Raw genomic sequence first — 12,520 nt, forward strand, 5'->3', positions numbered from 1 at the left:
TTTATATTAGCAAAAGACTAGAAACAAACTTGACATCCATTAATAAGTGAATTAGAGGGGCGGCCGGATAGCTCAGTTGGTTAGAGAGCAGTACTCTTAACAACAAGGTTGCCGGTTCGATCCCCACATGGGCCACTGTGAGCTGCGCCCTCCACAACTAGATTGAAACAATGACCTGACTTGGAGCTAACGGGTCCTGGAAAAACACACTTACATTAAAAAAAAAAAAAGTTTAAAAATGAAGTTTCTTAAAAAAATAAATGAATTACACACAGGCACACAATTAACTATCAGAAAACGATTAAAATGAAAGCAATCAACTATCACTGATATGGAAAAATCTCTAAAATTAAGAAAAAAATAACAAGGTGAAGAAAAAAATACAGAAATTGATCTTGCTTTTGCTTACAAAAGGCCTTACATATGTTGGGGGGGCTTACATGTACATAAAAAATTCCCAAGAAGATATAAAATATTGTTAATAGTTATTTCTTTGGGGTGGGCTTGGAGATACAAGGAGGAGGAGAAAGGAAAGACGGTTTTCATTTTAAACTTTTCTGAACTGTTGGAACAACCACAAACATTATTACTAAAAATGACTTTTAAAAATACTAGTAAGAAATAATAATGCCTTTGTACAGAGTTTATTAATCAGGACCGCTGATCTTTAGCCAACCCTGGGAAACACCAGTCCTGGGAACACCCATAGTCAGAGGGCTCTTTCTGAGGCAGGGTGAAAGGACCTAAAAGTCGGGAATCACTGGAGAGTGAGACAGGAACGGGAAAAACTCTTCCTCCAAGGAATTACGCCCTCGCTGCCTACTTAAAAGTTGTCCGAGTGTAAAAGGCATGTCCACACCCAGGCAGGAAACTGTCTTGGGTTCTGCAACCAGATCCTTTTGATAAATTCACGGATGAGTCTCAGGGGTTAAACACAGTTTCTCTGAGTTAACGTTGTATAAACCTTAATTTAATTTTTTTCTTAATTTACATTAAAGTTAATGTTTCTAGGACATGTGGCTAAGAACACAGAAATTCTTGATACTAAAAGACATCAACAATAGCAAAACTAGGTTTGTGATTGTGAGAAAATTACATAAATTTGTTCATTCATATTCTTAACAATCCAGCAGAGGATCAGGTGACAGGTAAGAGGACCCTTGCTAGTTTCTAGAATCAGTGAGTTCCTGCATCTGGTTTAGAAACTGAATTTCACACAATCCTTTCCTTCCAGATTTAGATTCCATTTGTCATTAGATTGAAATTGGCCAGTAATCATATGTCAATCTTTACAGTACTTTTATAAAACCCTATAAATTTGAGTTGGTTGTTCAGAGTTACTAATAATAGAGACAAAGCTCTTACGCAACAAATTCTTCACAAATTTAAAATTTTTTCTTCTATTAGGTATTGAAATACGTCCTACTTTAGAGACAGATTTACATTTCAAAATTGTGTGTGGCCTCAGAAAAATATTTCATGACATTTAAGAACCAAAGTCAAAGAACCACATATTATAAATAAGTGTACTGGGAAATTGTCTAAATATTTTTAAATATATAAGCAAAAATACCAAAATTTGGTAGTTAAGGGATAAAAGCTAGGCATCAGCTATGTTTTCCTCAGGCATGTTAGTTCATTCTCATTGTCCTGCATATTGTTCTACGCAGAGCTTCCTGATACCTCTGGCGCTGCTACTTATTATCAGATGCTTGTACCTACTCTATCCCAGCCTCACCCCAACAGCCTGACCTCTCTGAACCCGCCATGTGCACTGCTGTCCCTGTTTTCTCCTGACACATCTTACTGCCATCTCCCTGCAGCAGCCGTGGGCATTAGCTGTCTGGCTGTCTAACTATGTTTCCTGCACTGACCAGACAGAGTTTGCTCTTGAGTGATGAGAGAGGGAAGAGGCACACATGCAAAAGGGCAGATGAGGAGCGGAGGAGGGAGAGAGGAGAAGGAAGAGAGAGGGAGAGAGAAAAAAAGAGTTAAGGAATAGACATGTTGGTTGCTAGTGTGCTATCCATGTTCAGTGTCTTCCTTCTCCCCCTTCAAAGCCCTGCCCAGAATAATTTCTTCATATTTGAAAAGAGAAAAGAATCACCTGAATGATGACAGGTAACATAATATGTGCTAATCTGATCTCTGATGAGAAACTGATTTATGGCTCACATTTCAGAGCCCTGGGAAAGTTGGCAAGGAGGGAATAAATGGATTTCAGGGCAAGCAATGAATTTCTGAGGTGCACTTCAGAAGCTCTCCTCCAAACCATAAATAAAAGTAGGCTGACTGCCGCCTGGCACCAGCAACCAGGACAGAACATCATGTCACCTAGGGCCACTAGTCAGCATCCTCGTCACAACGCCTCAAGTGAATGACCAGGGTAGTCTAAAGAAAGGTTTCCCAAACTGACTTCTCCAAAAGCCAGTTAAACAACAACAACAAAGGCAGGTCTAAGCACCAGACCTTGAAAACAATATTTATGCCAGGGAGTGTGAGGGATGGAAAAAAATAATACACTCTTCAGTAAAGTTACCAGCAAGATTTTAGTTTCAAAATACACCTCCTTCTCTGACCTCTACCACTGGGAATGAACCTCCCTCCCTGACCCATTTACTCGCTCCCCCCACCATCAGAAGGAACCAGGCACCTACTGCTTATGTTTAACAGATATTTAACCATATAATCCAATTTCCCTGTTCGAATATGAAATATGAGGGTAAGTGGTGGGGAGGGGAAGAGACACAGGAGGCTATAGGAACAGTGACTACAAGGAGGACCAAGGCCAGCAAATAAGAGAGGAGTCACACAGCTCTTACTGGGAGGGAGAACCCCCCCGCCACCCACCCACAGATCTTCAACTCCAGCCATTTCTTCCCTGGCAGCAGAAACTCTGTCAAGAAACAGAATCCATCTTTGGACATTTCATAACAAAAGTGAGCCCACAGATTGACACTTACATTTCATTTGCTTGCAGATAGACTTGTTAGGTTCGAGCCAGTGCTGGGGAGAAAGAAAAAAAAAAACAGAGATTGTGGGTCACATGGCTGGATATATGACGCATACTTAATAATTAAAAGGAATTTAATATTCGTTTTCCAAAGTACAGCCTTGTTTCCCATAGATATTCCTCAGGGTTCCACCCTCCGAAGATCAGCATGAACGATTCGGCAATAATAATAATACCACAGGCAGGGTATAACGTAAGAGAATTAATACTACCTGAGTCGTATTCAAGTCATGTAGCTGCTAGGAGAGAAGGGCAAGGGAGAGAACACGCACTTAAAAGGCAGGTTCTAGTGACTGAGTTGACTCCACTGCTCTGGTCACTGTGTCAGCCACAGACGGTGAAGACTGACATCTGTGATGTCAGAGGCACAGGCCCAGACAGATTAGCACCGTGCTCCCCTTTCAGGCGCCTCCTCTCACGTTAGCAGTGGGCCAAGACAGCACCAGCCCCATCACACACACACGCAATTCTTCCTTTGCGGTGCGGAGGAACGAATGATTTTAAATATCTCATGTCAGAGGCCTGAAGTCATCAAGAAGGAAAATCAGCTCCATCACAAAACAAAGGAGCTCAAAGACCTGCCCCAGTGGCCAGCTGTCTCCACACTTCAACATGCTGAGAGCTGGGCAACTTCTGCTATCACTAGCCATGATGTCCCTGAAGCCACTTAGGGAATGTCAGGAGGTGTCACTTTATATATAAACTGCATCTGCAGTTTATAAAAATAGTAAGAGGGGAGCCACTGGGAACCCTCACTAAAGGATGCCCCCCAATCCTGTTTGATACTGGAGAGGAAAGAAGAGGAAGAACCTTGTCAGTTGAGTGCGTACACCTTGCTCTAGCTCATTTTTGTCATCCAGTAAGCCTCAATGTTCTGTATTATCACTATGGTTGGATGTAATGCATAACCATCAAGTTTAATAAGAGCTAACACTTGCTGAGTGCTTACTAAGTACCAGGAACTATTCCAAGAGTTCCCATGGTCTATCACTACCACCTCATTTACAGATAAGAAATTTGGGGCTCAGATGTTAAACAACTTGCCTACGATCACCCCATGAACATATGGTGAAGACAGCATGCAGGGGAACCCCAAAGCACCGGCCCTTATCCTGGGCTACGCAGCCTCCCAATGGACCAGTTCACGCTAAAGGGTATTCTTCTCCTCAATGAACACACCCTTTTTCCCCCAGGAACTGAAAAATTGAGTGCTCAAATCAGTACTTTCCAATTCAGAATTTCAGTTCTCTGAGGTCTTTAAAAGCAAGAATGGGTCTTTTAACTATTTCAACATCATGAAGAATCTAAGAGAAAACCGTACATTTACCCCTAACAAGTTTCACAAACTAAAATAGCACGTTTCTCTGCTGATGGCCAAAATTATATCAATCCATTTTGAGAACCCTGGCGATTTTCCCCCCCATTTTTTTATTGTGGTAAAATATACATAACATACAATCCACCATTCTAACCATTTTTAAGTGTCCAGTTCAGTGGTATTAAATACATTCATAACACTGTGCTACCAATACCACTATCCATCTAGAACTCTCTCCATCTTATAAAATTTAAACTCTATACCTCTTAAACAATAACCCCCCCATTTCCCCGCTTCCTCCTGGCACCTGGAAATCACTATTCTACTTTTGGTTATCTCCTTCTAATAAGAAATTATGCTTGTCCTTTACACAGTTATAATGGAACAGTGGAAAATGTATTAATTATACCACTTACTAGCTATATAACCTTAAGCAAAATGTTTAATCACTCTGTGTCTCAATTTTAACAGCTTTAAAATGAGAATAATAATAGTACTTACCATTCAGGGTTGTTGTAAGGATTTTTAAAGTTAATAAAACGTTAACAAACATAAAACTCTTGAACAGTGGCTGGCATGTGAAAAATAATAAACACTTGTTTGCTGATGCTGTTGTTGTTTCTTAATAAATACAGTTTAATTGATAGACCACATCTTTCAACATATGGGATTCGTGGAGAATAATAAAAAAGGTGTCTAGTGATGAAATTACTTTTATAGAAATAAATAACTTAGAACTAAGGCAAGAAAACAATTAACAGCAGCCAGAGAGCAATTGCTACTATATCACAGAGGAGAATCACCAGTCATCTTGCCAATAAATTCTGAAATATAAATATTTTTTCCAAATTCCCCTTGCCTGGCATCCTTTGAATTCCTTAGTCCTTCTCAGCCTAACTTAAACCTACCTCTCCACCTTCTCTCTGCTTTCAGGGATGACAGGTAAGTTTCATTTTGTATGCCCACAGCAGTTGTCGGTGGCGATCTCCCAGGGCTGGAAGGAGAGTTCGAAGACTGGGTGAAGGCTCAGTGAGAATGAGTGCCATGATGGATTGGCTATGTCTGCCTTGGAGGGGTAGGGAACACTACTAAGATACTAAGAGAGCCTTAGGCCAAAAAAGTTTGAGAACCTCTGAAGTATGGTATTATACAATTCATATGTTTTCCTTTTTAAATAAAAAGTACAAAACATTATCATATATTTCCAAAGAATACATAATAAGCATCTAAATGTATTTTTAAAGATCTGAAATGATACACACTAAACTGATACCAGTGAGATTGGGTAACAGGGAAAAGAACAGGAATTTAGGGGTGTGGATCAAAGGAAATGATAACTTCAAGTTCTTTCTGTGATGTTTCATCTATGATGTTGTAACTGAACATTTTTATATGTATTGGTGCATTCTATGACTAATTTAAAAATCAATTTTAAACAAAGGAAAGAAAGAAAGCTAACCTCTACTCAGAGGATAAAGGTGGATTTCATGTCATGTAGACTCAAGAGGAAGAATTTCATACATAACAGGCAGATAGCAAATCCAGATAAGCATCCAGGGCTGACACTGTGGTCCAATTCAGGAGCCAACAGGCTGGATTCGAATCCCAGCTCTGCCACTTACTAATGGTGTGACCTCCACCAAGTTCCTGTTTCCTCACAGTATCATTGTGAGGTTTAAAGGGTTAATTCATTAAGAAGCTCTTAGAACAAAGCTGGAGCATAGTGAAGACTCAGTAAACACCAGCTGTTCCCATCTTCTTCACGTTCACTGAGAGACCCCTAAGTTGGTGCAATGATGAGCCCCTCTTGATGAGCCTACCTTTGTCATTCTCTTCCTCTCTCACCTCCCACCCCACCAGCCTTGTGCTTTGCATGAACAGATAATTCTCCTATTTTTCCTTCTTCCCTTTAGAGTTATGAGTCGGCCAATGAAGTCAAGTCTGGAGGAAAATAATCACCACGATCACTGGGTAATTAGATATAAGCACTTATTGCATTGCTATTTTCCTTTCAATTGATATAGAATATATGTGTGTTTTTTATGTTTGGTTTTGTGGTGCTTTTTTTCCTTTTTTTTCTTTTTTTTTTAATTTATTGGGGTGACAATTGTTAGTAAAATTACATAGATTTCAGGTGTACAATTCTGTATCACATCATCTATAAATCCCATTGTGTGTTCACCACCCAGAGTCAGTTCTCCTTCCATCACTATATATTTGATCCCCCTTACTTGTTTTGTTTTTTTAATTCTGTTTCCTTACTGGAAACCGATACTCCCTAAGACAGGCAGGAAAGAAAGTCTGCCAACCAAATATCGGAATTTATACTTGGTGTACTATAACTGAAACCTTCATTTATTCAACTCTATTTTAGAACGAAAATTCCAAAGATTAAGGAAGCTAAGACCCAATTATTGATTCTATCTAATGAGCTTAGGGTGTAAGATGAACCAGAGGAAACATCCCACAGCATGATTTGAAGGTATCATCAGGAAGGCGTCTGCAGAGAAACTGTCAGGACTCTTTCCAAGTCCTCTCAGATACCCTTTTCCTTTCGTTATACAACAGTCTGGTTCCTTTTAGGAAGGCTGCCCTCAGGTGACTGGAATCCATTGCAGGGTGGAGAACTGAGCCTCCCCACTCACCCCACCCCACAGCAGCTCTTTGATAACTGACAGATGTGGGAGGATAAACAACTCTGCTCCCTCGCCCCTTGGCTGGGACAAGTCCAAGGATAGACCTGCACTATTCTAGAGCTCCTCTGTGGGATTGAGCCCACGCTACCCTCTTCATGCCTTTTCCCAACATCGCACACTCATATGGCCTCCTTCTCTTCCCTGTCCCATTCTCCCACTCTCCTACAAGTCTTTTCCTGGGAACGTTTCCTAATAAAAGTAGAATGTTCATCTCATGATCTGCTTTCTGAGAACCAGAGCTAAGATAGCCTCCCTAACACTCTACCAAAAACTGCCCTCCATGATATTTAAAATCCTTCCCTTAGAGATTTATTCCTTTTGCCTTAAGTTTGAACCCTAGTAATCGTAAGTCCCCCTATGAGAGGTCCCAATTTAAAAGGGTTTGCAGTATTGATAATCTAGCCTGACCACATGTCAAGGCATTTCTTAGAACAAATTTATTTTGATTGACAGCAGCTGGGAGAAAAAAAGAAACAGACGGAAGCTACACAAAGGAATGAAAAGCAGAGAGATGATAAAGCCCCTAGGCTCTGATTTTTCTCATCTGTGATCTTGGGGTTGTGGGTAGTAGATTCCAGGACCCCTAAGATTTCTTCAACTCTCACGTTCCACATTCTATGAATCTGAAAGATGAGAACATTGCCAACCAATGTTTCTTTCTAATTTTGCTAGGTCCAGCTGTCCTTAGCCCTAAGAGATCGTTTTTCTCTACCCCATCCTAGAAATAGTACATTTCCTTTGTACTTTCTAATTTGGGCTTGTTTGGGGACCAAAAAGGTGGGTATGAAGCAGTGATTTGTGACTAAGTAGATTGATTTTTAATTTGTAGCTGCTGACACACACACACACACACACACACACACACTCACATACCTTCCAAAAGTAAACAATATAACAGTTATCTTCAAATGTTGGGCTTCTGTTGAAATTGATTCAGCCTATGATTACAGAATAAATTACACACCTCTCTGTTATCTTTCTCAAAACCCTTGGTGCCCTAGACAAGAATAATCTGTAGCCCAGAGAAATGTGTTGAATAACCAATGGGGCTTTAAACAAGAATGAATATGCCTCCCCCCAAACAAAAGATTGTTTTTCCCTTCAGGAGTAACCAGATCCAAAATCTGACCAATTCCCATCATAACCCTGAAAAGATGGCCTGATTCTCACATCTCACCTGGACAAAGCCCCAGAGTAACTCAGTCTAGCATTATCTAGCCAATTTGTGCCATTTCTAAGCCCTTTGGCCTTTGCTGGGGGGAAAAGAAGAATACCACCTGAATAAATGCAGCCTTACCAGTGTCTGGAGAGAAAAGTTAGAGCTAGGCCTTAATTATTTAGCTACCAGTAACAATGGTTTCCACTTCAGTTTCAATAAAATCTATGACACAACGGCAACAACAAAAATATCTGTAGATCAGGTACACTCAAAAGTTATTGTCCTTTTGGAAGTCAATCTATGTAAGAAAACCTTCATTGCTTTGGTGGAGTGTTTTTGACTCCTTCAGCCATAACTGTTTTTTCATTCTAGGTCTCAGGTATGAGCAAAATAGAAGTAACAGCCAGGAGAAGAAACACTGTAGAAAACAGAGGCAGAAACAGGAAACCTAAGAAAACATAAGCACCGTTTTTTCCCTAGAGGACCAGATAGTAAATATGCTAGGCTCTGTGGTTCATATGATCTCTGTCAGAACTATTCATCTATGCCGTTGGAACATGGAAGCAGCCATAGACGATACATAAATGAACAGAATAAGCTGTGTTCCAATAAAACTTTACTTACAAAAACAAATGGGTGCCAGTCTGACCTTTGTGTTCCAACCCCTGTTCTACATTCAAGGATTCCTTAATGTACACTTAAAAAAAACAGTAGTAGCCCAAAACTGCAATAGAGGTTGTAAAAACATTCATTGCTATTTAAAGTACACTAGGATACCAAAATGCAATCACAAGGAAAGTCATTCCTTCAAGCTTATTACAATGGAATTTACCACTCTGTAACATTTTCTATCAAGTCATATAAATTTAACATGGTCATCAAACTGTTCTAAGATCAAAGATCTAGTTGCCAGACCCATGGACCTTCACAAACTCTTTAAAGCACGGAATAGTAAAAAGATCAGTTACATATGTTGATAACATGGACTAATGCATTTAAACAACCACCCTACGGCACAGGTACTATTAGTATTCCCATTTTACAGATAACAAAATTGAGGCCTGGATTAAGAGCCTGCTCAACATCATACAACACACATTTACAATTGAGACATCTGCTAGAGCATGCATGAAAAATAAAAGCCTGCTTCAAACTGTCGTTTCCTAACCTATATTGTTCTTATTTCTCCAGGTTATACATCATAGTTACAGTCTAGTCTTCCTTCTTCCCAGTTTGACTGAAAAACTGTTTTTAAAGCTATTTTGAAACTTCCAAACCTGCTGGTCTCCAGTCAGCTCTGATGTTCTTGCCTGCTGGAGGCCTCCAGCGAGTGCTTCTCTCACTAATGATGCTTCTCTCACTTAACCCTTATGTCCCTAATTAATTTCTGTTCTCATCTGAACTAAGCCCAAGAGGTTCTCCCCACCAAGGAGGAAGATTGTTTTACCTTGGATATCCTCCTGTTTTTTCCTAACTCAAACAGGAATAAAATGCCATTTTCCCAGCCCCACTTATTTTTATGTCTGCATTTTGGCTCAAACAAACAAACAAACAAAAAATAGTTCATGTGTTTGTTCCTCCCTCCACTAAAATTATGACATCCCAGTTGGCTAACTAACTTCCATATTGCAACCTGTGTTTATCAGACTTCGCATCCCTCCCCAAGAGAGGGCATCAGGTGTAGACAGAATCAATTATAAGCAATCATTTTAGTTAAAGAGCAAGTTCTGCTTTCTACTGCAGGAATATGACAATTTCCCCACATCTATCAGTGCTAATACCCTGAGCCACAATTGAACTACTAGACAATATGTCCAGTTTTCAAGCTGTTATGACAGTGTTGTGTTCCTTGTAACTTGAATTCCCAAAGTCCTTTCCCATAAAACCAAGTTACTTGTCCATACCCCTCCCAAAATAGGTATCTAAGCAGTCTTGATTATTTAATACCTACTGAGCCTTAAAAACAAAAGGGGACTCATTAAGCAGACAAATTCATGACCAGTGACTTGGGGCAGCAGTACAACTCTTCTCTTCAGTGCAGGGCTGCCCTAAAACTTAGATACCACTTTCATTCCTAGTAACAAACATCTGTGAAACAATTGTCCCCAGGAGCAGGAAGCAGCCTTTCAATGGCAGGAGCAGCTGTTGGGACATAATGCTGTCTGGTTTCCTGGCACCATCCCCAGAGTGAAACCTCAAATCACTGGACCTGTTTTTATTCTATCCCATGTCCTTCGCAAAGGTGCCTCTAAAAAAAGCAAATTGCTCTAACATAGAAAAAGTGTTTTCCCATTATTAATAAAACTCACTGGTAAGCTTACTCATCTTTTCTGGTTACCAGCATAAAAACCTCAGGTCTGTAGTTACGTTTGGGAGAGGGTGTCGCCAGGGTTCAGCATGTCTTTGCACCCATGATTTCCCAGGTCATCCTATCAGAAAGTGTGTCCCATGGCCACATGACACACAATGCCTTAACACAAGGGTGCTTGAGGAGATTGCCCTAGGGGAGTGGATTTCCAAAGTGAATTTGTCGTCTTTGGGTATGACTCAGAAAGGTCCTTAAATCAGAAAAGTTAACCACATTGATGTAAGTGGGTTCAAGAGATGCTTAGAAATAGGTAAGTTAAAATCAAAAGCTCTGGGTCCAGTGTTCCTGCAGACTGTAAACTGACATCCTCCAACCAAATCCTGGTATCATTCCTCCTCCAGCTGGGCTGGGGTCCTCATTTCTAGGGCACTGGGCGTGACTTCCCTAGCTCAGTTTGGGAAAGAGGAAATGGTGGAAGAACAAGAAGGGAAATCCAGAACAATGGACATCTCATACCATAGCCATAGAAACTGAGAATTACAAAATCCAACTATTTCAAAACTTCAACTTTCCAAAGACAAGTTATCCAAACACCTGAGCAGAAGTAGTAGAAATAATATGCTACAGTTAAGAAAAAATACCTTGACTGAAGCCAAATGCTACCTTTTTTTTCTGGAATTATTTCTTCCAGGACTTCCAAACTTAAACAGTCCCAGCTTTCTCTTCAATAAAATGAGGAGAATACCACCGACCTTTCCCCTAATGGCAGGCAACTGAGACGGTAAGAGTTCTTCAGAAGACAAATGTAGTCAGAACTGAGGAGGATTTTTATTGACCACTAGTCAATCAATCCCACCCTGCCTCAAATTTTAAAAATAATGGAAACTCTACCATTAAAATAGCAAAAGGTAGTCATCATTTACTGACTCAGTCCTCACCACTCTCAGAACATATGGGGCATGAGACATCTTGTGAAACATATGGTGCTCCAAATGCAATAGTGCTAAATATTTAATATTCCACAATGCTTTGCCGTAAATCAAGTTGTGAAGCATTGTAGGCAAACCACCAACTCCCAAAGCAGAGGTAAGTTCCACTTCAGCTTTCCTAACTAACTTGATTTTCTCTGTTGATTAGATTTCAATCCAAATAATTCATTGGTTTTATTTTCCATTGAGAAGAAGTACACAAGTTTATTAAAAATATTGCTGGTCCTTTAATCTCTGTTTAAAACTCCCATATCAATATGTCTCTGTGCCTTTGAGCTCATATTTCTTATTATCCAAGGTTTACGTCCCCTTTCTCTCCCCAAAGATCATAATAATGGCCATCCTGCCTTTAAAAGAAGTTATGAACATTTCTAGGTTTTTGACTTGCTAATCATGGCCCTATTTCCTCATACAATTGCCTCACTTAGACCCAGTCCATGCATAGTCATCGTGTTAATAATTAGTAATAAAAATAACATATACCATGTACTCAGTATATACCATTTGTGAAGCGTTTGCATACCTTATCTCTAAGTCCTATGCCAATACTACATGTAGGTATCGTTACCTGTTTTAACAATCAGGACAGAGAGGGTCAATAACTTGATCAAAGTATCCCAGTTTATTAACCAGCAGAGATAGGATTTAATTCACATTTTTCCGAGTACACAATCCACGCACTTCCGTGCAGCCACTGCTCTGCAACTCATATAAAAGCTACATTCACAATACAGCCTCAGTATCAAAAGGCTATATAACAGCTCTATGATGCAGGGGAAAAACAAAACTATTCAGGCAGCCTGCTAAACAACTGAATGGATATATCAGATAAGATAGTTTTGTTTTGAGGTAACTTCTTTTTTCACTAATCTACTACCCAAGCCTGGACACTAAAAATTAAGCTAAATCAAGTCAATCTATAAAGAACAATGAAGCACATTAACCTAAAGCCTTCTTTCTTAACTTAAAAATAATTTTAAAAGAGACTAAACTTTGACTGATGAGCACACAGTGCAATATACAGAAAATGTATTATA

The 12,520-nt window shown here is 39.8% G+C and overlaps 1 protein-coding gene across 1 annotated transcript in view; it reads right to left on the minus strand.

The window, feature by feature from the left end:
- Positions 1-12,520, minus strand: part of FRMD3 (FERM domain containing 3) — a 249,854-nt gene that overhangs the window by 113,433 nt on the left and 123,901 nt on the right. The window contains exon 3 of the mRNA XM_033123926.1: positions 2,964-3,006. Within this exon, the coding sequence (XP_032979817.1) occupies positions 2,964-3,006 (43 nt within the window). The remainder of the gene's footprint in view (positions 1-2,963; positions 3,007-12,520) is intronic.

The sequence above is a fragment of the Rhinolophus ferrumequinum genome, chromosome 12 (genome assembly GCF_004115265.2).
Source record: "Rhinolophus ferrumequinum isolate MPI-CBG mRhiFer1 chromosome 12, mRhiFer1_v1.p, whole genome shotgun sequence".
Taxonomy (NCBI): Eukaryota; Metazoa; Chordata; class Mammalia; order Chiroptera; family Rhinolophidae; genus Rhinolophus; species Rhinolophus ferrumequinum.